The sequence below is a fragment of the Perognathus longimembris genome, chromosome 27 (genome assembly GCF_023159225.1).
Source record: "Perognathus longimembris pacificus isolate PPM17 chromosome 27, ASM2315922v1, whole genome shotgun sequence".
In the NCBI taxonomy this organism is placed as follows: domain Eukaryota; kingdom Metazoa; phylum Chordata; class Mammalia; order Rodentia; family Heteromyidae; genus Perognathus; species Perognathus longimembris.
In genome coordinates this window covers 7,162,930-7,183,924 of record NC_063187.1, presented here as the reverse complement: position 1 = coordinate 7,183,924, position 20,995 = coordinate 7,162,930, and the positions used below count along the sequence as shown (strand labels likewise).

The following is a 20,995-nucleotide window of genomic DNA, read 5'->3' as shown; positions in this document are numbered from 1 at the left end:
AATATACAATGTATCAAGAACATATACAGTGTTCACAGACTTGGTCTCTACTGTCTCTCCGTCTCCCTTTGTTAACAGTCATATATCAGGGAGATCATGCCCCTTTGTTTTCTGTGTTCTAGGCTTGTCTCACTCAACATTATTTGTTCGAGTTCTGACCATTTCCCTGCGAATAACAGTATTTCACCATTCCTAATCGCTATGTAGTATTCCATTGTGTATAAGTACCATATTTTTTGGATCCATTCGTCTGTGGAGGGGCATCTGGGTTGTTTCCATATTTTAGCTATTGTGAATTGTGCCGCGAAAAACATGGAAGTACAAATGCCTTTTTGATATCTTGGATTTTGCTGTTTAGGATAGATGCCTAGGAGTGGTACGGCTGGGTCATAGGGTAGGTCTATATTGAGCTTTTTGAGAAACCTCCATACTGTTCTCCAAAGTGGTTGTACTAATTTGCACTCCCACCAACAATGGAGAAGGGTTCCTCTTTCCCCACAGCCCCTCCAGCATTTGTTGTTTCCTGAGTTCAGAGTAAAAGACGACTTTGGTTTTGAATGAAATACATCAAAGCTCTCTAATTCTCTGAGACCTTGCGGTGGTAGTGAGTAGTTATGACGTCGTCACTAAAGGCAGACATGGGAGCAGAGAATTCTTCCTATGTTACACACCGTTTCGATGGCATTTTCCTGCGCCTTTCACAGAGCCCCAATTCGTAGACAGATCGACAAAATCCAACAGGAAAGCCAACAATAAAACAGGCCCACGAGTTATTCGGTAACCTTCCTAGAGATTAGAAACCGGGTGCTCTTGGCACCCCAGCTATTCAGGAGGCTGAAGAGAATGACAGAAAGCCACCAAAAAGCTGCAGTGTGATCTGTGGGGAGAGGGGACGGGGCCTGAGCTTGCTTAGAAGGGAATTGAATACTGGAGCAAATCTGTGGGGCCTTCTAGAAAGCCCAGCTTGGTAAATAATAGCCATGACATCCCACTGGCTTTTCTATCCATGTGTTTAATTCCGTGTCATGAAGTTCATTCATCGTGGGAGATGACCACGGCTCCTGATTCCAGAATTTTATTTTATTTTATTTTTCTCATCCGAAATAACAGTTCTGTACCCTTTAGACTCCGAGTGCCAGCGTTCGCCTCGCTCTGGGCCGCTGATAACTTCTGCCCCATTTTCTGTAGCTCTCATAGGAGTGGAGTTGGCCAATAATTGTCCTTGGGGGTTTGAGTTCTTTCTTTCCTTTCTTATTTTCTTTCTTTCCTTTCCTTTCCTTTCCTTTCCCTTCCTTCCTTCCTTCCTTCCTTCCTTCCTTCCTTCCTTCCTTCCTTCCTTCCTTCCTTCCTTCCTTCCCTCCTTCCTTCCCTCCTTCCTTCCCTCCCTCCCTCCCTCCCTCCCTCCCTCCCTCCCTCCCTCCCTCCCTCCCTCCCTCCCTCCCTCCCTCCCTCCCTTCCTCCCTCCTTCCTTCCTTCCTTCTTATGCCAGTTCTGGAGCTTGAACTCAGGGTCTGGGCACTGTCTCTGAGCTTTTTTGCTCAAGGTTAGCGCTCCGCCACTTAAGCCACAATTCCACTTCTGGTTTTTTTGGTCGTTCGTTGGAGATAAGAGTCTTATGGACTTTCCTGCCTAGAATTCCTTCCTTCTTTCTACTAGTACTTGGGTTTGAACTCGTGTTGTCCCTTAGCTTTTTTCCCCCCCCTCCCATCCCCACCCACAAATTGTAGAGTCCATTTCTGTGCTCCCGTTACCCTCTCAAAGTCATAGAGATAAACAGCATAAAAGAAAAAAACACCTTATTTCCATTCCCTGGAGTTCATTTCCGTAAGTATTGTTTTGTATGATCAGATGTACATAGCCACTGCACCTTTGTGTTCCTCTCCTAAGAATGTCCTCTTTTGGTCTCACTGTGTGTGTCTAGAGGACTTTAGCTTTGGGTTGGTTAATGGGAAAAGAAATCGTGTGATGAGCTTGTCACCAATTCCAGTTGAGGGTTTGTGAAGTTTCCTTTTGGGAATAAAGACCCTCCAGTTTGGATTTTCAGCCTTAGGTCTTTGGCTTTGATTGCAGAGTAAGAATTACAGTAGGGCTGGGAAGGTAGAGGGCTCGCCTAGCATGCATGAAGCCCTGGGTTCGATTCCTCAGCACCACAGACACAGAAAAAGCCAGAAGCGGCGCTGTGGCTCAAGTGGTAGAGTGCTAGCCTTGAACGAAAAGAAGCCAGGGACAGTGCCCAGGCCCTGAGGACTGGCACACACACACACACACACACACACACACACACACACACACACGTCACAATGGTAAGGAAACTTGGCAGAGCTTTGTCCAGTAAGCATGCAGGCAGGCAGAGAGACAGAGACACACTCTACGTAGAGCGTAGTTGCTTAACGGGAGACACCCCCGAGTTCTTTGACATCGCAGGTATTTGTGATCAAGGCAGGATCTGTCTTAAAGTTATCCTAGGAAAAGTGGTGTTCTGTGTTCTCACCCCTGACACATTTAGTCGCTCTTGATGTTATACTTTTTTTTTGGGGGGGGGTCAGTCGTGGGGCTTGAACTCGAGTCCTGGGCACTGTCCCTGAGCTCTTTCACGCCAAGAGAGTAGCGCTCTACCACTTTGAGCCCCAGTGCCACTCCCAGTTTGCTGGTGGTTCCTTGGAGATAAGAGTCTCAGTGACTTTTCTCTCCCAGCTGGCTTTGAACCCTGATCCTCAGGTCTCAGCCCTTTGAGTAGCTAGGATTCTAGGCGTGAGCCACCAGTGCTGAGCTAAGGAAATGTAATATTAATTGAAGGAAAAGAGAACATTTCCTATTACATACTTTTCTATTCCTGTTGTAAGAGTCCAAACGCTTTTAAGAAAACGCTTCCTACTTTGCCAGTCTCGAGGAGTTGCTTAGAATACTCATGCTAGGAGCCTGGCATGGTGACAATTGGGCTGCCAGATTCTTGGATTCGATTTATACTGGCAGCAAAGAGACTTCTATTCATGTGTGGGAGGAAGTCAGATCCTGTGTTTTGTGGTATGCTGAGCAGAAGGGAAAAACTAGACACGACACTAGGAAATGTTAATCAAGCCCCTACTTTACACTTTTTCTTCATATACATATAATATACATAATAACTGGGATATGATACATAAGATTACAAATATTAGATATATAACATATGTATATTATAGATACAATATATCAGATCTCAGCCTCCTGGGTAGTTAGGATTATAGGCATGAGCCACCAATACCTGCCTTCTTTTAATTTTTTTTTATCCTTAGAATTCAGGACTTAGAACATGGAATCAAACAAGTGACTAAAGGGATATCATGTCTCTTCACTTCCCACTGAAACGTAGAACATTCTGGAAGCAAATACGACAAGGATTTTCAGTGATTATTTACTGTTGGGGCTATCTGTAAAATTACTTGGAGCTGAGCTCCAGTGGTTCATACGTATGCATTCTAGCTTATTCAGTAGGCTGAGATCTGGAGGACGGAGGTTCAAAGCCAACCTGGGCAGAAAAATCCATGAGCGTCCGTCTTTAAAGTAACCAGCAAGGGCTGGGAATATGGCCTAGTGGCAAGAAAGCTTGCCTCGTATACATGAAGCTCTGGGTTCGATTCCCCAGCACCACATATACAGAAAACGGCCAGAAGTGGCGCTGTGGCTCAAGTGGCAGAGTGCTAGCCTGGAGCAAAAAGGAGCCAGGGACAGTGCTCAGGCCCTGAGTTCAAGGCCCAGGACTGGCAAAAAAAAAAAAAAGTAACCAGCAAAATGCCAGGCTGGGGGCTCAGGTGGTAGAGGATCAGCTGTGAGCAAGAAAGCCAAGCGAGCGTGAAGCTCTGAGTTCAAATCCCTGTACCACTACCAACCACCACTCCCCCCCCCAAAAAAAAGGTTGAAAAGCAAATTAAAAAGGAAGGAATACATGAATATTTCTATTGGTTAATCCCAAATTTAAACCCAGAGTAAACTTTGAAATGATGTATCTTCTACAGACTGTGCTTACAACAGATGGATTTGCAAGATTAGATCATGAAAGGTTTTTTTATTCTGTGTGTGTGTGTCCTGGGCTTGAACTCAGGACCTGAGCACTGTCCCTTAGCTTTTTTGTCCAAGGGTCTACCACTTGAGCCAGAGCTCCATTTGTGGCTTTTTGGTGCTTCATTGGAGATCAGAGTCTCACGGGCTTTTCTGCCTGGGCTGGCTTTGAACTCTGAGCCTCATAATTTGGTCTCCTGAGTAGCTGGGATTATAGGCATGAGCTACCAGTGCCCACAGAAATTTAATTCTCCTTGAAGGAGATGGATTCAGTTCAAGTGGCCATAACCTTCCTATTTCAAAGCCTTTTGTGTACAATCTGAAAGCCACTCATAATTGAACAATTGTTGGCCGTTTTTCCATGTAATTTATAATTATGAATGGCATTGTGACTTACTATACAAAGCTAAGCAGACGTAAATCAGGAAAGGTAAAATCTGGACTGGTTTAGGAGAGAGAGGTGAGTGTATTATTCAATCTACATTTGTTCCTCATAACTTTTCCAGTGATATACCTGGAGGTGTTTCTGATTTCTGGTTCGAAATTGGTTTGGAAAGCAACACCTCTGGTAACCAAACCTTAAAAACAGCGGTTCCAAAAACACAGTTTAAAAAATATTTTGGAGCCAGCACCATTGGCTCACACCCATAAATCCCAGCTACTCAGGAGGCTGAGATCTGAGGATCTTGGTTCAAGGCCTGCTCAGGCAGAAAAGTTCATGAGACCCTTACCTCCCATGAACCTACACAAAGCGAGAAATGGAGCTGTGGTTTATATGGTGGAGTGCTAACGTTGAGCAAAAAAGCTAAGGAACAGCGCCCAGGCCCCGAGTTCAAGCCCTAGAACCAACATACATGGGAAAAAAAGGCCCCAGAAAAGGGTTGAGCTGTGATTCAGCTGCAAATTAATCCTTGGGCATAGATTAAGCTAGGGTTATTTTCTTTATGTCGAAAGAGCTTGAAAATTATCCTCAGATCATTGTTTTCTTCCACACCCATTTGGAATGACAACTTAAAAAAACCGTATTTACTCATATTTCAATTGGCTCAGAAAGAATTAGAAGAGGACGAGAAATTGTTCTGTTTCTAACGCTTCGCTTTTCTGATTAATTGTTGCTCATCTTGTGGCTTTTTGCTGGTTCATTGGAGATAAGAGTCGCAGATTGGCTGAGCTCAGGTTCACACTCGGCTTCTGATTGGCTAGTTTGACTAAGGTAAAAATACATGTACATAGGTTATCCATAAGGCAGCAGGCCCCTCCCCTCTGCTCAGATTGGCTGAGCTCAGGTTCACACTCTGCCCCTGATTGGCTAGCTTGAATAGGGCAGATTGTATTTATATAAAGTGACTTTGACATTAAGATTAACAGTACACAGTAATCTGAAAACAGCCCCTCACCTTCTGCTATTTCTTGAGCAATCTGCACTGTGCCTTCATTCCATCTGGAAAAGAAACCAGTTCGAGACAAAAACATGACGTTTCAAAATTCCTTCCCTTATCCCAAAGCAACCTGTACTGATGTTCAAAGTGAATCCGCCTTCATCAAGTTCTTCTTGGTTCAGATCTTCAGTGTCCTGCGAAACTAAAGAGCCAGGATATTTCTCTCTTAAAAACGAAAGAAAACATCCATTTGTTTTTCTTCTTAAAAAAAAAAAACAAAACACGTGGGCAACAACGACACCCGTTGAAATTCTTCTTATCAATTTTCATTTATTTATTTTATTATCTCTAAGGCGTCGAATCAATACATGAGTTGCCCTTTAACCAAGCAGTTTATGAATACAATATCGACGTCAGACCTTTCACCCACCATTCCCCCCCGCCTTTCCTCAATTTGATAGGATATACATTGCATTCTAGACTGCATTCTAATTTTTTTTAAGAGGGTGGAGGAGGGGGAGGGACATAACGAGTGTGATTTGAATCGATCGCATGTACGTGTGGAACCGTTACAAGAAACACTTCCTCCCCTTGCACACATTATGTGTGCTGATTTAAAAAATGAAGGCTACAGTTTAGAGACAGAGTAGGTATATGAAAACGTTGTGTTCTAAAAAATACACTTAGGGAAGCTGGTGTGGTGATATATTCTGTGTATGCCTGGAAGGATACATTTCCGCCAAGTTTTCTGTATTTCGAAGGAAGGTGTATTGTTTTGTATCTGTCCTTTAGACCTGCCTTGTCAATTACAGTACTGAATCGCTTACTACCTTCTGGTTTGCCCTATCAGTAATTGAGGGATGTTGAAATGACCCACACTGACAGGGTATTTGTTAATTTCTCCCTGTAGTTAATTTTTAAAAAAATGTACTTTGATGTTTTTACAGATAAGTTTAAGTCCCCCCGCCCCCCCCCCCCGTGTTGGTCATTGGGGCTTGAACTCAGGGTCTGGGCGCTTTTTGTCCCTGAACTTTTGTGCTCAAGGCTAGCACTTTACCAAAAACCAGAAGTGGATCTGTGGCTCAAGTGGTAGAGCACCAGCCTTGAATGAAAAAGCGAAGGGACAGTGCCCTGGCCCTGAGTTCAGGCCTCAAAACTGGTACAAAAATAAAAATGAAACAAAAGCCCACACATATTCTTAGTTCTCATCCCCAGGACTTTTAATTCAGCATGTCTGTACACACAAAAAGCTATAAGATTACTATTATTACATCCTCAAATGACTTAGACAGCTAGACTGATTTGGGAAATACTGATTATGGATGAGTGGTTAAAACTGATAAAAATAATCATGGCAGGATGTCTGAGAAACTTAGCGAGGGATGACAGAGATAATTATATACATTATACATCTAAATATATGTGATATCTATATGCCATCATGTATAACTACTACATATCAATACAATAGAATACGCATATCATTATAATATAATTTTCCAAGTGGTTCCTCTCACAGGCCAAAGAATGGGCTTTATATTTATTCCTATAATATAGTGATCATATATAATTATTCTGTACTATTATACTATGGAATATAATATGTGTACACATATATAATATACATATTATGTATTATTTAGAATATATAATACATAATAACATATAATACATATTTGCTATTTATTATTTATGACAGGTATATATTACTTACAACATACAGTAGATATATAGTAGATATATTATTTATAACATTTATAATATATAATCATAACTACAGGTGGCTCACACCTGTAATCCCAGCTACTCAGGAGGCTGAGATGCAAGGATCGTGGTTTGAAGCCAGCTTGGGCAGGAAAGTCCATGAGACTCTCATCTCCAGTAAGCCACCAGAAAACCAGAAATGGTGCTGTGGCTCAAATGGTAGAGCACCAGCCTTGAGCGAAAGAGCTCAGGGATGGTGCCCAGGCCCTGAGTTCAGCCCTCAGGAACAAAGAAAAGAAAAGAAAAGAAAGCCTAATGAAAACGTGAGGCCCAGGGTTTAAGCCCTAGACACAGGAAATAAATAAACAAATGGTGCTATCAGATAAAAAAAGAGGAGGCTATTAGGGATATTGTATAAATCGTGCCAAGCACAACCATTTTCAATATCAGTGGTTGTGCATTATTTTTTTTACAACGTGTGCTTGCTTCCTTCCAAACTTCTCTGCAAGCCTGTTCCTTGAAGGGGTCAGCATGCAGTGTTTGCTTTCTGGGTTTTCCCAGAAGTTTGTGTAAGTTGCACTTTCTCAGAACTGGAGTCACTCCTTAGGACTGTTTGATCCAGCCTGTCAGTAATTTGAGAGCAGATCAGACCTGGCTGTTTATGGAAGGGCCTTGTCTGTGAATCACAGCTTTAGTTCCGGTTTTGCTGGATAGTTGGGCTGTGGGAAGTTGGAACCCAGTGGGAGTCTGAATCCCTGTTGGAATGGAAAGGCAGAAAGAATGAGGAACATGTCACTGTTCCTTCCTAGGTAACTTCCCTGTACTCTAAATAAAGACTGTGATATTTTTATCATTATATTTGAAATTCTTAGCATGTCTGGGCTAATTGGAGAAGCTGCCCTTTTCTCTGTCAGCATTTTTTTTTAAAAAGTGTGATATTGTGCTATTTTTAGGACTGTTCAAAGCCCTTTGGATTCAGTGATATCATGAGGGACTGGAGTTGGTTTCTCTGACTTCCTGTTTTTAAGAAAACACCGTCGGAAGCCTCTTCGAGGGCCTTTCTTGAGTCTCACAGCTCTTGTAGTCAGCCAGAGATGAATGAAGTCCACATACTAACAAAAATCAATCAAAGAAAGAGCCCTGGTGCCTGACCAAATTAGCATTTTATGTTGTGGAGTTTGGATCTAGGACAACATATGATGATTTGTTTTGGTTGTCGTTGTTGGCCGTGGGGCTTGAACTCGGGGCCTGGGCGCTGTCCCTGAGCTCTTTTGCTCAAGGCTGGTGCTCTACCACTTTGAGCCACAGCGCCACTTCTGGTTTTCTGGTGGTTCACTGGAGATGAGAGTCTCACGGACTTTCCTGTCCATGGTGGCTTTGACCCCAATTCTCAGATCTTAGCCTTCTGAGTAGCCGAGATTACAGGCATGAGCTACAGCTCCCGGCTGACCAGTACTTGAAAAAGTACTGAAAAGTGCCTGTCATGTGTTGGACCCTTTTCTTAGAAGGAGTGAACATGGTGAAGAGTAGGACAATATCTTGCTTTTTTAATATTATTCTTTAAAATCAGCTACACATTTCTAATGTACAAAAGTTTCTCAGTGGGGAATGATCCTAGGACTCTTTGTAAATATTTATACTGTGTTCTAGTTCGGTCTATGGTTTATGAATCTGTCTGTGTTCATAATGTCAATGTGTTTTTTCCTTCTAGATTAGTGGATGATAGATGTGTGGTGAACCCAGAGGCTGGGGACTTAGCCAACCCTCCCAAGAAATTCAGAGGTAAGGAATATACATATATAAATAAAATAAGTACTGGGTATGGATACATTGAATGTATTTGTAGCGATTGATTTTTGTGCCTTAAAATGGAAAATAAGTAAGTATTATCACTGTAGACAATGTATCGCTGAAAATTCTTCCAGCAATTTCTCTGCGGTTTTTTTGGTATTTATGCACAGGGTCCATTTTTGTTTCTGCTGTACAATAGTGTGTTTATGGGAAGGAAATCTGGGTAGTCACTATGAAAGGCTACTTTTAAAGCCAGTGAGAGGCAGGTAATATTTATTTATGTATTTTGGAGGCAGTGTCTACCATAAATGTTACATTGTTCACTGTTGGCTCTTTCATTTGTCTATGTGAAGTCTTCATGAGAGTGACCGGATTTCAATCATTTGGCTTGTTTTCTTTTTTGGCAAGGGGTGGCTGTCCCTGGGTCTTGAACTCAGGGTCTGGGCACTGTCTCTGGCTTCCTTTTGCTCAAGGCTAGCACTCTACCAATTGAGCCATAGCTCCACTTCTGGCTTTTTCTGCATATGTAGTGCTGAGGAATCGAACCTAGGACTTCATGCATGCTAGGCAAATGCTCTACCACTGAGCCACATTCCCAGCCCCAGAAATAGTGAACTTCTTAACTTTGATGGCTCATAATGGCTTTCCTCAATGTGACCTTCAGGCTACTAGCGGTGCCCCGTCTGTAATCCTAGCTGTTCGGGAGGCTGAGATCTGGAGGACTGAAGTTCCAAGTCAGCTCAGGACAGAAAAGTCCCTGAGACTCCATTTTCCTAATGAGCAGCAAAAAGCTGGACTGGAGGCATGGCTCAAGTGGTAGATTACTCACTGGGAACAGAACAAGCCCAATGAATGTGAGGCTCTGAGTTCAAATTCTTCTACTGGAAAAAAATGTCAATCTCATACTTCTGGAAAGGAAATGAATAACATTCTCTAGAGACTTATTGAATATAGTGTGTGTGTGTGTGTGTGTGTGTGTGTGTGTGTATGTGTGTGTGTCCTTGTTCATCCAGAAGAATCAATGATAATGCTATTTCCCTAGGAATTTATAATCTACTGAGGGAGATAAGGTGTGTGTATAAATAGGTAGCTAGAGATAAGGACTAAATAAAAAGTGATAGTGCTGGTATTACAGGAGGGCTTTATCTTCCCGTTCTGAGCAGCTCTCCAGTTAAGATAGCTTGTGGCCTGGGAAATGATTTGCGTCTGTGGGAAGTGCCATGTATTCTTTTCACGAATGCAAATCCTCGGGTGATTGTTGGTGGACAGAGGCAAATTGCGTGGATGGGTAATTCGATTGTTCAGGGAGGTGGTAACCAGGAGGAGGACGGTTCAAAGCTATCCTGGGCAAAAAAGTTAGGGAGACCCCCCCCCCCCACAATGCCAACCACCAGGGCTGGGGAAACAGTGATATTTCTGGGGCAGAGGTGTGTTATCGCGGGAATATTGTGTGAACTGGTTTTAAAGCTTGTTTTCTGGAAGCTTCCATGTATCTCCGTGAAGCTCACTAATCATTAACCTTGGTGAGGAGGACCTGAAGAGCGGTAGGTGTGAGCTGCCCCGCTGTTGACTTAGTGATCACTGGACAGATCTCCGATCGGTGCCCTTGGGTAGCTAGCGCTTGTGGGTTTCTAGGTATGCATAGAAATTTCGGGAGAAAGCAAACACTGCCCGGGCACAGGCCCAGAGCCTGCTACCACCGGACGAGGGCTTTCCGATGGTGTTTAAAGAGGAAGCTGGATAATAAGCCAATAAACCAGCTTTTGCAAATAGAGAGCAGGCTTTGGAAAAGCCTTCCTTCCCTTCCTTCCATGTCTGTACAGAGACTTGAACTCAGGGCCTCACAACTGTCACTTAGCTCTTTCACTCAAAGGCCGGCGCTTTACCGCTCGAGCAGCCCAGCCTGTGGCTTCTTGCTTCTTTGGAGATAAGAGATCCTTGGATTTGTCCGCTCCGGGCTCCGCGTCCAGCTGCCATTCTGAGATCTCAGCCTCCCGAGTGGCTGGCCTGGGGAATTTGTCCTGCTTGTCCTTCCTCCCCCCCCAGCGGGGAGAACACAGCCAGCCTTCCTTCCAGAACCCTCAAGGTCACGCACGTTGCCCTCTGGTTCTACCCGCAGAATTCAATACCCAGGTGTGGGAAGTCACGAAAGGAAACCAGTTGTGTGGTTAGGGAGGGAGTGAAACTCTGTGAGGTGTTTATATAACAGAACAAAAAAAATAAATAAAGAACACGTAAAGAAAAAAAAAACCCAAATGGTCATGATTTAAAAACAAAACAAAACTAGGTAAGTGAAGGAAGGGTGACATTGTGCAAGGAAAAGAAATAGACTCCTTACCTGCTTTATGAAACGGTCACTCATCTTAAGAATAACAATAAAACTGTATATATATATATATATATATATATATTTTAAAAAGTAGTGTGTCTAGTCCAGTGGACAAATGTAGAACGTAAAAGAAAACAACAACAACAACAGCAGCAATTTAGCACCGGGCCCCCGTGGCTCTGGCCTGTAACCCCAGCTACTCAAGAGGCTGAGCTACGAGTATGGAGGTGGGAAGCCAGCCTGGAGAGGTAAAGCGGAGGCGGTGTCAGGGTTCCAGAGACTTCTTTCCCATGGTCTACCTGTTTCTTCTGTGCTTGCTCTGCCTCTTCTGTCTCTGGGAAAGAAGTGTGTGTGTGTGTGAGAGCCCAGGGCATCATGGGAAGAAGTGTGTGTGTGTGTGTGTGTGTGTGTGTGTGTGAGCCCAGGGCATCATGGGAAGAAGTGTGTGTGTGTGTGTGTGTGTGTGTGTGTGTGTGTGTGTGTGTGAGCCCAGGGCATCATGGGAAGAAGTATTTGAGTAGACACCCAGGGCATCATGGGAAGAAATGTATGTGTGTGTGTGTGTGTGAGCCCAGGGCATCATGGGAAGAAGTGTGTGGGTGAGAGCCCAGGGCATCGTGGGAAGAAGTATTTGAGTAGACACCCAGGGCATCATGGGAAGAAGTGTGTGTGTGTGAGCCCAGGGCATCATGGGAAGAAGAGAGAGTGTGTGTGTGTGTGTGTGAGCCCAGGGCATCATGGGAAGAAGAGAGAGAGTGTGTGTGTGTGTTTGTGTGAGCCCAGGGCATCATGGGAAGAAGTATTTGAGTAGACACCCAGGGCATCATGGGAAGAAATGTGTGTATGTGTGTGTGTGTGTGTGTGTGAGCCCAGGGCATCATGGGAAGAAGAGTGTGTGTGTGAGTGGGAGCCCAGGGCATCATGGGAAGAAGTATTTGAGTAGACACCCAGGGCGTTATGGGAAGAAGTCTTGGGGGGAGGAACCAGGGTATGATGGGAAGAAATACCTTCGCAGGCACCCAAGGAATTGTGTGAGAAATGATTTGAATAGGAGCCCAGGGCTTTATGGGAAGAACCCCAGAGCCTTATGGGGAGAAGCAGCGCCATCTTGAGCAGGAAGCCTTTCGCCCGTGGGCACAGGACGTGCCATACCGTCTGCCACGTGTTATGTCCGCCATTTTCTCTCCCTGTCCCCCCTTTCCCTCATTCCTGTTCCACTCCCTGTGGTTATGGTTCAGTTTTTGGGGTGGTGGGGAATCCTGCTCCCTCCCCCGCCCCTTAACCCCTTATCATTTCCCCTTCCTTCCTTAGCAACCTTTCTCTTTCCCCCAATCCCTTCGGCTCTCCTGCTGCCCGGGCGGTTTTCTCACTGTGACTGTGAAGTCGTTGTACAAAGGGGCAAGGGCACCCCTTCCTTGTTACGCTCCCCCATTTTCCCACTCCTGGCCCTACCCTCAAGTTACAGAGTTCATCTTTTAACATGACGTACATTGACTGCATCTGCTCAGCCTTCTCCCATCCCTGCTCCCCTAACTCCTGTCCACCCCACCCCCCACCCCCCCAAGAAATACACATTCCCTCTTCCTGGCATTCATTGTGGCAACTGGCCCTTGTCGGTTGTGGGGCTTGAACTCGGGGCCTGGGCGCTGTCCCTGAGCTCTTTTTGCACAAGGCTGGCGCTCTACCGCTTTGAACCCCAGCTCCACTTGCAGTTTTCTGCTGGTTCATTGGAGATCAGAGTCTCACAGACTTTCCTGCCTAGGGTGGCTTAGAACCGTGATCCTCAGATCTCAGCCTCGCTAGTAGCTAGGTGGCGTGAGCCACCAGCGCCCTGCCTTCGTAATTTATTACTATTTTTAAGAGGGAGGACAATGTCCCCCCTTCTCTCCCTCGTGTAACTTCTTCAGTAACCCATGGGTCATGCACCATTTCAGCCGCTCTGTGCTTCTGTGTGCTGAATTTGTCTAGATTTGCTTGCTTGTTTGCAAAGCGGAGTGGGGTTTCCTTAGGTGGGGTATCATTACCCGAGCCTTAACGAGCAGCTGTGTAAGGAAAGAAGCCAAAGAAGCCAGTTACAGACGGCTCTTTCTCTTTTCCTGGAAGGGAGCCAGGCTCTGACAGCATGAATGATGGATTTGAAAACACGCCTGGGACCTGCTCCCGTGGGTGGATTTACATGGACAAAGGAAAGGTCAATTCATTTGAATTGGGTTTCAGAGTAGCTCTAGTTGGATTCTTATAAGGAGCATGAAGAGAAAAAAAAACCAAACCCAAACTGCAAATCGCCTCACTACTAGAGAACATTAAAAAAAAAAAATTCTGGTCCTAGGACTTGAACTCAGGGCCTGGGTGCTGTCCCTGAGCTTCTTAGTGCTCAAGGATAGCATTCTACCATTGAGTCATAGCTCCACCTTTTGCCTTTTCTGAGTAGTTTATTGGAGATAAGAGTCTCACTGACTTTCCTGCCCTGGTTGGCTTTGAACCACGATCCTCAGATCTCAGTCTTCCTGAGTAGCTAGTATGACAGGTGTAAGCCACCAGTGCCCTGCTAGAGGGAATTTTCTTACTTACTGTAAGTTAGTTTATATAACGACATGAATTGCATCTGGAGAGGAATGCTTCTTATGGAACCCCCACACCCCCCAAGAATCAGTATGTATATATCATTCATATTATTTCCTGGGGTTTGAACTCAGGACCTTGAACTCTTCTGTGGGGGCAGCTTCTTCTTCTTCTTCCTCTTCTTCTTCTTCTTCTTTTCTTCTTCTTCTTCTTCTTCTTCTTCTTCTTCTTCTTCTTCTTCTTCTTCTTCTTCTTCTCCTTCTCCTTCTTCTCCTTCTCCTTCTCCTTCTCCTTCTCCTTCTCCTTCTCCTTCTCCTTCTCCTTCTCCTTCTTCTTCTTCTTCTTCCTCCTGGCATTCTGCTACTTGAGCCAGTTTGAGCTAGTTGCTGGTTAACTGGACATGAACATCTTGTGGATTTTTGTCCTCCTGGGCTGGATTCAAATGGAGATTCTCAGGCTTCAGCTTCCTGAGTAGCTAGGATGACAGGCATGAGCCACCAGTGCTTGGATCATTCATGTATTTCTATAGCGCTAGCCTTGAGCAAAAAAAAAAAGAAGCTCAGGGACAGTGCTCAAGCCCTGAGTTCAATCCTGAGGACTGACAACTAAAAAACAAAGTTATTATGCAAGCCGGGAGAACCAAGGCCTTATAATCTAATCTAAGGATGCAATTGAAGAAATAGCTCAGACATGCTAAGGGACTTCACATAGCCAAGAAGGGCTTTATTGCTGGTAAAGAAGACTATTAAAATTATGTTTTTAGATAGCTCCTGTGAAATCTTTCTAAAAAATAGTTTTTTTTTGTTTTTGGCCAGTCCTGGGCCTTGGACTCAGGGCCTGAGCACTGTCCCTGGCTTCTTCCCGCTCAAGGCTAGCACTCTGCCACTTGAGCTACAGCGCCGCTTCTGGCCGTTTTCTGCATATGTGGTGCTGGGGAATCGAACCTAGGGCCTCGTGTATCCGAGGCAGGCACTCTTGCCACTAGGCTATATCCCCAGCCCCTAAAAAATAGTTTTAAATAAAGGACTGTTGATCTGGGTGCTGGTGGCTCACCCCTGTAATCCCAACTATTCAAGAGGCTGAGATTGAGATCTGAGGATCAAGGTTCGAAGCCAGCTGGACAGGTAAATAGGAGAGGCTCTTATCTAAAAGCCGGAAGTGGAGGTGTGGCTCAAGTGGTAGAGTACCAACCTTGAGCACAAAATACCAAGTGAGAGCTCAAGGCCCTGAGTTCAGGTTCTAGTACCAGTGTATACACACACACACACACACACACACACACACACACACGACTTTTTCACCATGAAAGTTAATTATTAGTCCTGTGTATCCTTTATGTCTCTGGAGTCTTAGCCACATAGCTCTGTAAGAGGTAGTTTCTAGAATGTTCTACCCCCGCCCTACTTGTGGGTTGGGGCACTCCTGGAGAATAGGTACAACCCCTCCTGGAATGTGCTGTTCTCCTGTTTTGCCTTGGGGTGACTCATCTGCCTTTTTTTTTTGGTTGCCTGGGTGGGGTACCCTAGCTGCCTGATCTTGGGGAGGTAGCCTCATCTGTTTTTTTCTGGAAAGGGGGGATTGCTTTTGAACGCAACCCCTTTAGAACGCACGTTGTCTGCAGTGGTTCGGGCAATGTCTAAGATGTCCGCTCTTGCGCCCCTCTTCCCTCCACTGCTAAGTGTCTCCGTATCCGATGTCTCCTGTGTGTTTACGGTTCCTCGCAGCTCTTCTTTCTGCCTTGTTTGGTTGATTTTCTGCCCCCAGCTTTCAGGAACAGAGGAGTTGTTTTTTGAGCTTCTTGGTGAAAACCAAATGACCCTTTCATTGGATTGTTTTCCTTAGGGTCTAAGTATAATAGAAACTTTTTCAAGCAATCCTTGATTGGAAATAAAAGACAGAGTATTCTGGTTCTAAATACTATCCTGCTAGGCACGGGTGACTCACACCTATAACCTCAGCTGTCTCAGGAGGCTGAGATCTAAAGGATCACGGTTCAAAGCCAGCCTGGGCAGGAAAGTCCATGAGACTCCCATCTCCAATGAAACCACCAGAAAGCCGGGAGCGGCGCCGTGGCTCCACGTGGTCGAGCGCCAGCCTTGAGCAAACAGGAGCTCAGGGACAGCGCCCAGGCCCTGAGTTCAAGCCCCAGGACTGACCCCCCCACCCCCCAAAAAAACAATCCTGGGGAAAGGCACAAATCACATGACACCCAGAGACACCCACAAGAAGGGAGGACCTGCAGGAGCTGAGGAGAGAAGTCCACAGGGCTTGGGGGGTCGTTGCTGCGCTTTGCTTGTTCAGGTGCAGGTCCAGCGGTGGTTGAGCGGCTGACAAGGGGAGCTCTGTGTACCCTGAGCTCCATGAATGGAACTCTTGGGGCTGGAGAGAAGCAGTTCATTCTGCGCATGCGGGTTTGGTTAGGTCTTCAGGGAGCAGGCTCCGCTGTGAGAAGCAATCTGTGTGTGTGTGTGTGTGTGTGTGTGTGTGTGTATCGTTTCAGTTCTTTGTGCTCATTTATGTGGTGAGATGTTGCACTCAGCATTCTTTGGGGTCCTCAGGAGTCATTTAAGGGGACTCTACAATCTTTCATCTTCCCTCCCCACCCCTCTTTTATTTAACGTGCCTATACTGGGATTTGAACTCAGGGCCTGGGCTTCATTTTGCTCAAGGCTGGCGCTCTACCACTTGGAGCCACAGCTCCACTTCCAGTTTCCTGCTGGTTCATTGGAGATGAGAGTCTCGCAGACGTTCCTGCCCGGGCTGGCTTTGAACCACTAATCCTCAGATCCCAGCCTCCTGAGCAGCTGGGATGACAGGCGGGGGCCAGCGGAGCCTTTCTTTCCCTTCTGCTGGCCTGCAATGTTGGGGAACAATTACTGCCCCGTTCTCCTCAACGTCTTAGTTTGGGCTGTTGAAATAAAAAGGAAAACAATATCTTCTTCCTTTGATCCAATGGTTAGGGGATCTCCAGCATTTCTTCCCTGGTGCGGCGTCTGGCTTTGGTCACGCTGAGTGTGAGCTTGACAGTGTGTAAGCATTCACAAGTGCAATCCAAACCTCCCCGGTGTGCTTCCTAGCTCCTGTGTGGAGAGCGAGCGCCCCTCTGCTTTGTGTCTGTGTGTTTGGCAGGATCAGGAAGAGGCTCTGCAGGGACTTGTTCTGGAAAATTCCCTGCAGATCTTAGGGGCAGGCTGGCCCCCGGGACCCCACAAAGGACACGGTCACCCAAGGCTGGTGCTCGACTACTTGAGCCGTTGATGGCGGTGCCATCAATCAGTGTTCTTTGGGCTGGATGCTTAGGAAGTTTCCATCGCCGGGTTTATTAATAATCAGATTTATCTGCTGCACACTGGGTGTGTGTCTTATCAGCTCATCGCCAAATAATTTGGAGAGCCGCTATGGGGAAGGAAGTCAGGTGACATTTTGTTCTTTTGCTCTCTTTGCCAGCCTTGGGGCTTGAACTCAGGGCCTGGGGCTCTATCCCTGAGCCTCTCTGTGCTCAAGGCTAGCGCTCTACCCCTTGAGCCACAGCGCCACTTCCGGCTTTTTTCTGTGTCTGTGGCGCTGAGGAATCGAACCCAGGGCTTCACGCGTGCTAGACGAACGCTCTACCCCTAAGCCACCTTCCCAGCCGAAACTCACCTTTTATCTTCACCGGATTTATGAGGAGCCAGTAGTCCAGAGACAAGCAAGCAAGCATGGGAAAGCCAAATGCAAATATGGAAATGACTGTTTTATTGGGTGGTAATTGATCTGTCATCAAGTTTGCCCTTGGTTAGGTGTTTGGTCCCCCAGGTGTTGGTAAATGTCTACAATGTGTCGATCACCATTGTGATCTCGCCTCCGTTGATCTAGAAAGATCTCTACTACCCTCCTGTGGTCAGTCCTTGCTTGCACTCCGGGTATCAGTTCTTTGGGATACCGTAGTTGAATTTCCTGTGTGTGGGATCAGGATGTATGTATGAAGTCTTGTGTGGTTGGTTTCTTCCATTCCTTGTGATGGTTTCACACTCCCCCGTGCTGGGTGGGCTGTCTCGGTGAATTGTTCATTTTTCTTGGCTGCGTGGAATGTCCACTCCACCCTGTGGACATAGCACTGCGCTTCAAGTTGGAACATCTGGGGTTTGCTTGTCTGTTTTATTCTTGGCTCTTGGGAATAACATCGATGAGCATTTGCGTACAAATATTTGTATAGCTTTTTGTTTAGTGTGTGTGTGTGTGTGTGTGTGTGTGTGTTGTGGGACTTGAACTCAGGGTATGGGCGCTGTCCCTGAGCTTTTCTTTTTTTTGCTCAAATTTAGTGCTCTACCACTTAAACCACAGCTCTATTTCCTGCTTTTTGGTGGTTCATTGGAGATCAGAGCCTCACGGACTTTCCTGCCCAGGCTGGCTTTGAACTGTGATCCTCAGCTCTCAGCCTCCTGAGTAGCTAGGATTTCAGGCAGGAACCACCAGCATCTGGCTGTAGTTTTTAGTTTTCTTGGGTAAGATATCTTGGAATGAGATTTTTGGATTTTAGAGCTCTGTATTCACTGCTGTTAAAAGAACAAAACAACTGCCAAAATGTTTTCTTCAGAGTAGTGGAAACCATTTCTTAGTCACACCACCGAAACATGAAGGGTACTGTGGTTCACGCCTGCCATCCCAGGTCCTTGGGAGGCTGAGATCTGAGGATCACAGGTTCAAAGCCAGCCCAGGCAGGAAAGTCCGTGAGACTCTCATCTCCCATGAACCACCAGAAAACCGGAAGTGGCGCTGTGGCTCAAGGGGTAGAGCACCAGCCTTGAACAAAAGAGCTCAGGGACAGCGCCCAGGCCCCGAGTTCAAGCCCCACGACCAACAACAACAAGAACAACAAAATCACAAGCTTCTAGTACTCTTAAGAGTCTTTGTTTATAAACACGACTGTGTTTGCTCATCTGGAAGGTAAAGTTAGAAGTCATAATAAGGAGTATTTACACAGAGCCTAAACGGCGGGCACTTGAACTTATTACTGATGGGTTATAAATAGTAGAAAACACACAGGATCACACGCTGGAAATTCCCGGTCTCTGTAACACCGAGATGCAACCTTAAACCACATTTAATAAACACAGCTGAGCCAGGTGAGATCTGGGAGCTTTTTTTTTTTTTCTCTTTTCTGTTAACAAAAGACATGAATGCTGTTCCTTGTGCCAATTCCATTTGGCTACAATTTCCCGTCAGAGGGAATATTTCAAGGGGTCTCCCGCCAGGCTCTGCTGCTCACGCCTGTAGTCCCTGCTACTCAGGCGGCAGAGATCTGAGACTCTCAGTTTGAAGCCAGCCTGGGCAGACAAATCCAAGAGACTCTTAGGTTCACTGAACCAGCAAAAAGCTGGAAGTCCAGCTGTGTGGCTCAAGTGGTAGCGTTCCAGCCTTGAGCAACACTAAAAAACAATCCCACATGTTACGCAAGAGTGGAAGGTTCTGAGTTCAAGCCTCAGTACCAGCCTGTAATACAAAAAGGGGGCTTCCTTTGGAATAGATTCCCTCTGTGTCATTTTTTTTTAACCTCACCCTGGTTCATCATGATAAACGGATCTTTACGGCCCCGTGAGTCATTTGTCATTGTTGGAATGTCGCCAGTGGTTGGCAAATTTTCCTTTCCGTGCAACTCACATTTTAGTTCAGTCCTGGATCAATGGAGTGGAAAATTTCTCCTGTTTTTTTTTTTTTTTTCTTTCCCCTTTTTGGCACGCAGCCCTTCTGTAATAGGAACTGAACGCATGAGCTACCTCTGTGTTGCGTCTGCTACGCAGCAAGAAAGCGACTTTTCTGTTTGGTGTGCTCTCCGGTTCATCTCAAAGCCCGAGCCACGTTCAATTTGTTAGGAGGTTGCTTTAAAAATATGGCGCTTAACAGGAAAAATGAACTATGCGAGGAGGGGAAAAGTGGAGGAAAATGAAGAAAGGGGTTACATGGCCCCCAAAGAAATGTACTCTGTGTGTGTGTGTGTGTGTGTGTGTGTGTGTGTGTGTGTGTACTGAGACTTGAACTCAAGGCCTGGGGCATTGTCCTTGATCTTTTCCACTCAAGGCTGGTGCTCTACCACCTGAGTCAAAGTGCCACTACTGGCTTTTTGCTGCTTCATTGGAAGGAAGCATTCCATGGTGGTTCCTTCCCCGGGCTGGCTTTGAACTGTGATCCTCAGATCTCAGCCTCCTGAGTCGCTGGGCTGACAGGCGGGAGCCACTGGTGCCTGGCTTGCATTTGCCTGTTTGCCAGGGCTCTTTGGAGACCTAGAAATGGTTGACTCCGCTCTCAGCATTCAGAGGCTCTTCGAGTGGTTTCCAGAAGCCCAAAGTGACATCTTAATCCTCAGGGGACCGACAGCTTGTCATTAACTGGGTGATGCAGGGGTGTGTGTATGTGGTTTAGTGGAGAATCCTATGGGGGTGGGGAGGGCCCCCTTTTTGGCTGAGGCTAAGAAAGAATGAAGCAATAGTACTCCGTGTCTCGTGTGTCAGAAGGAACTTTCCCAGGAGCGGGCTGTACCTCTCCTCTCAGTAGCCCTGTGCTTGAGGGGTGACCTGGATTAATAACTATTTTTTTTTAATAAGACAGTACATTGACAATTAGACCAGTAGCGTTAGAAAGAAATAATGTGGTTTAAAGCAGAGCTGGGGTGCTCCTGCCTGTCATCCCAGCGACTCAGGGGGCTGAGATCTGAGGATTGTGCTGGTTCGAAGCCAGCCCGGGCAGCAAAGTCTGGGTGACCTTTATCTCCAACGAACCGCCGAAAAGCTGGGAGTGGAGCTGTGGCTCAAGGGGTAGAGCGCCAGCCTTGAGCAAAAAAGCTCAGCGACAGCACCCAGGCCCTGAGATCAAGCCCCATGATAGCACGCACACACACACAACACACACACACACACACACACACACACACACACACACACACACACCCCTGAGCTCCTACTAGACGTTTTGCTTCTCCACTCATCCAGCACTCTCTCTCTCTCATCCTGCCCTGCCTGGCTTTGAACCTTGGCCACCCACCCGCTCCGTTGTCTCTTGGGTATGTTTCTTTGCAATGCCCTGGGCCTTTGCACACCGGTCCCTTTCCTGGTCTTCTCTTGGGGAAACCATTTTTGGGTTCCCCTGTCCCCAGTCATCTTCCCCGGAGCTCAATGGAGAGGACCGTTGGTGGTCCTGGTTTTCTGTGGCTGTGGTC

General features: G+C 46.1%; 1 protein-coding gene across 1 annotated transcript in view; it reads left to right on the top strand.

Moving 5' to 3' along the window:
• The window catches only part of Itpr2 (inositol 1,4,5-trisphosphate receptor type 2), a 128,707-nt gene that overhangs the window by 6,745 nt on the left and 100,967 nt on the right, over positions 1 to 20,995 (top strand). Inside the window, 1 exon segment of the mRNA XM_048335153.1 lies at positions 8,833 to 8,903. Coding sequence (XP_048191110.1) covers positions 8,833 to 8,903 — 71 coding nt within the window.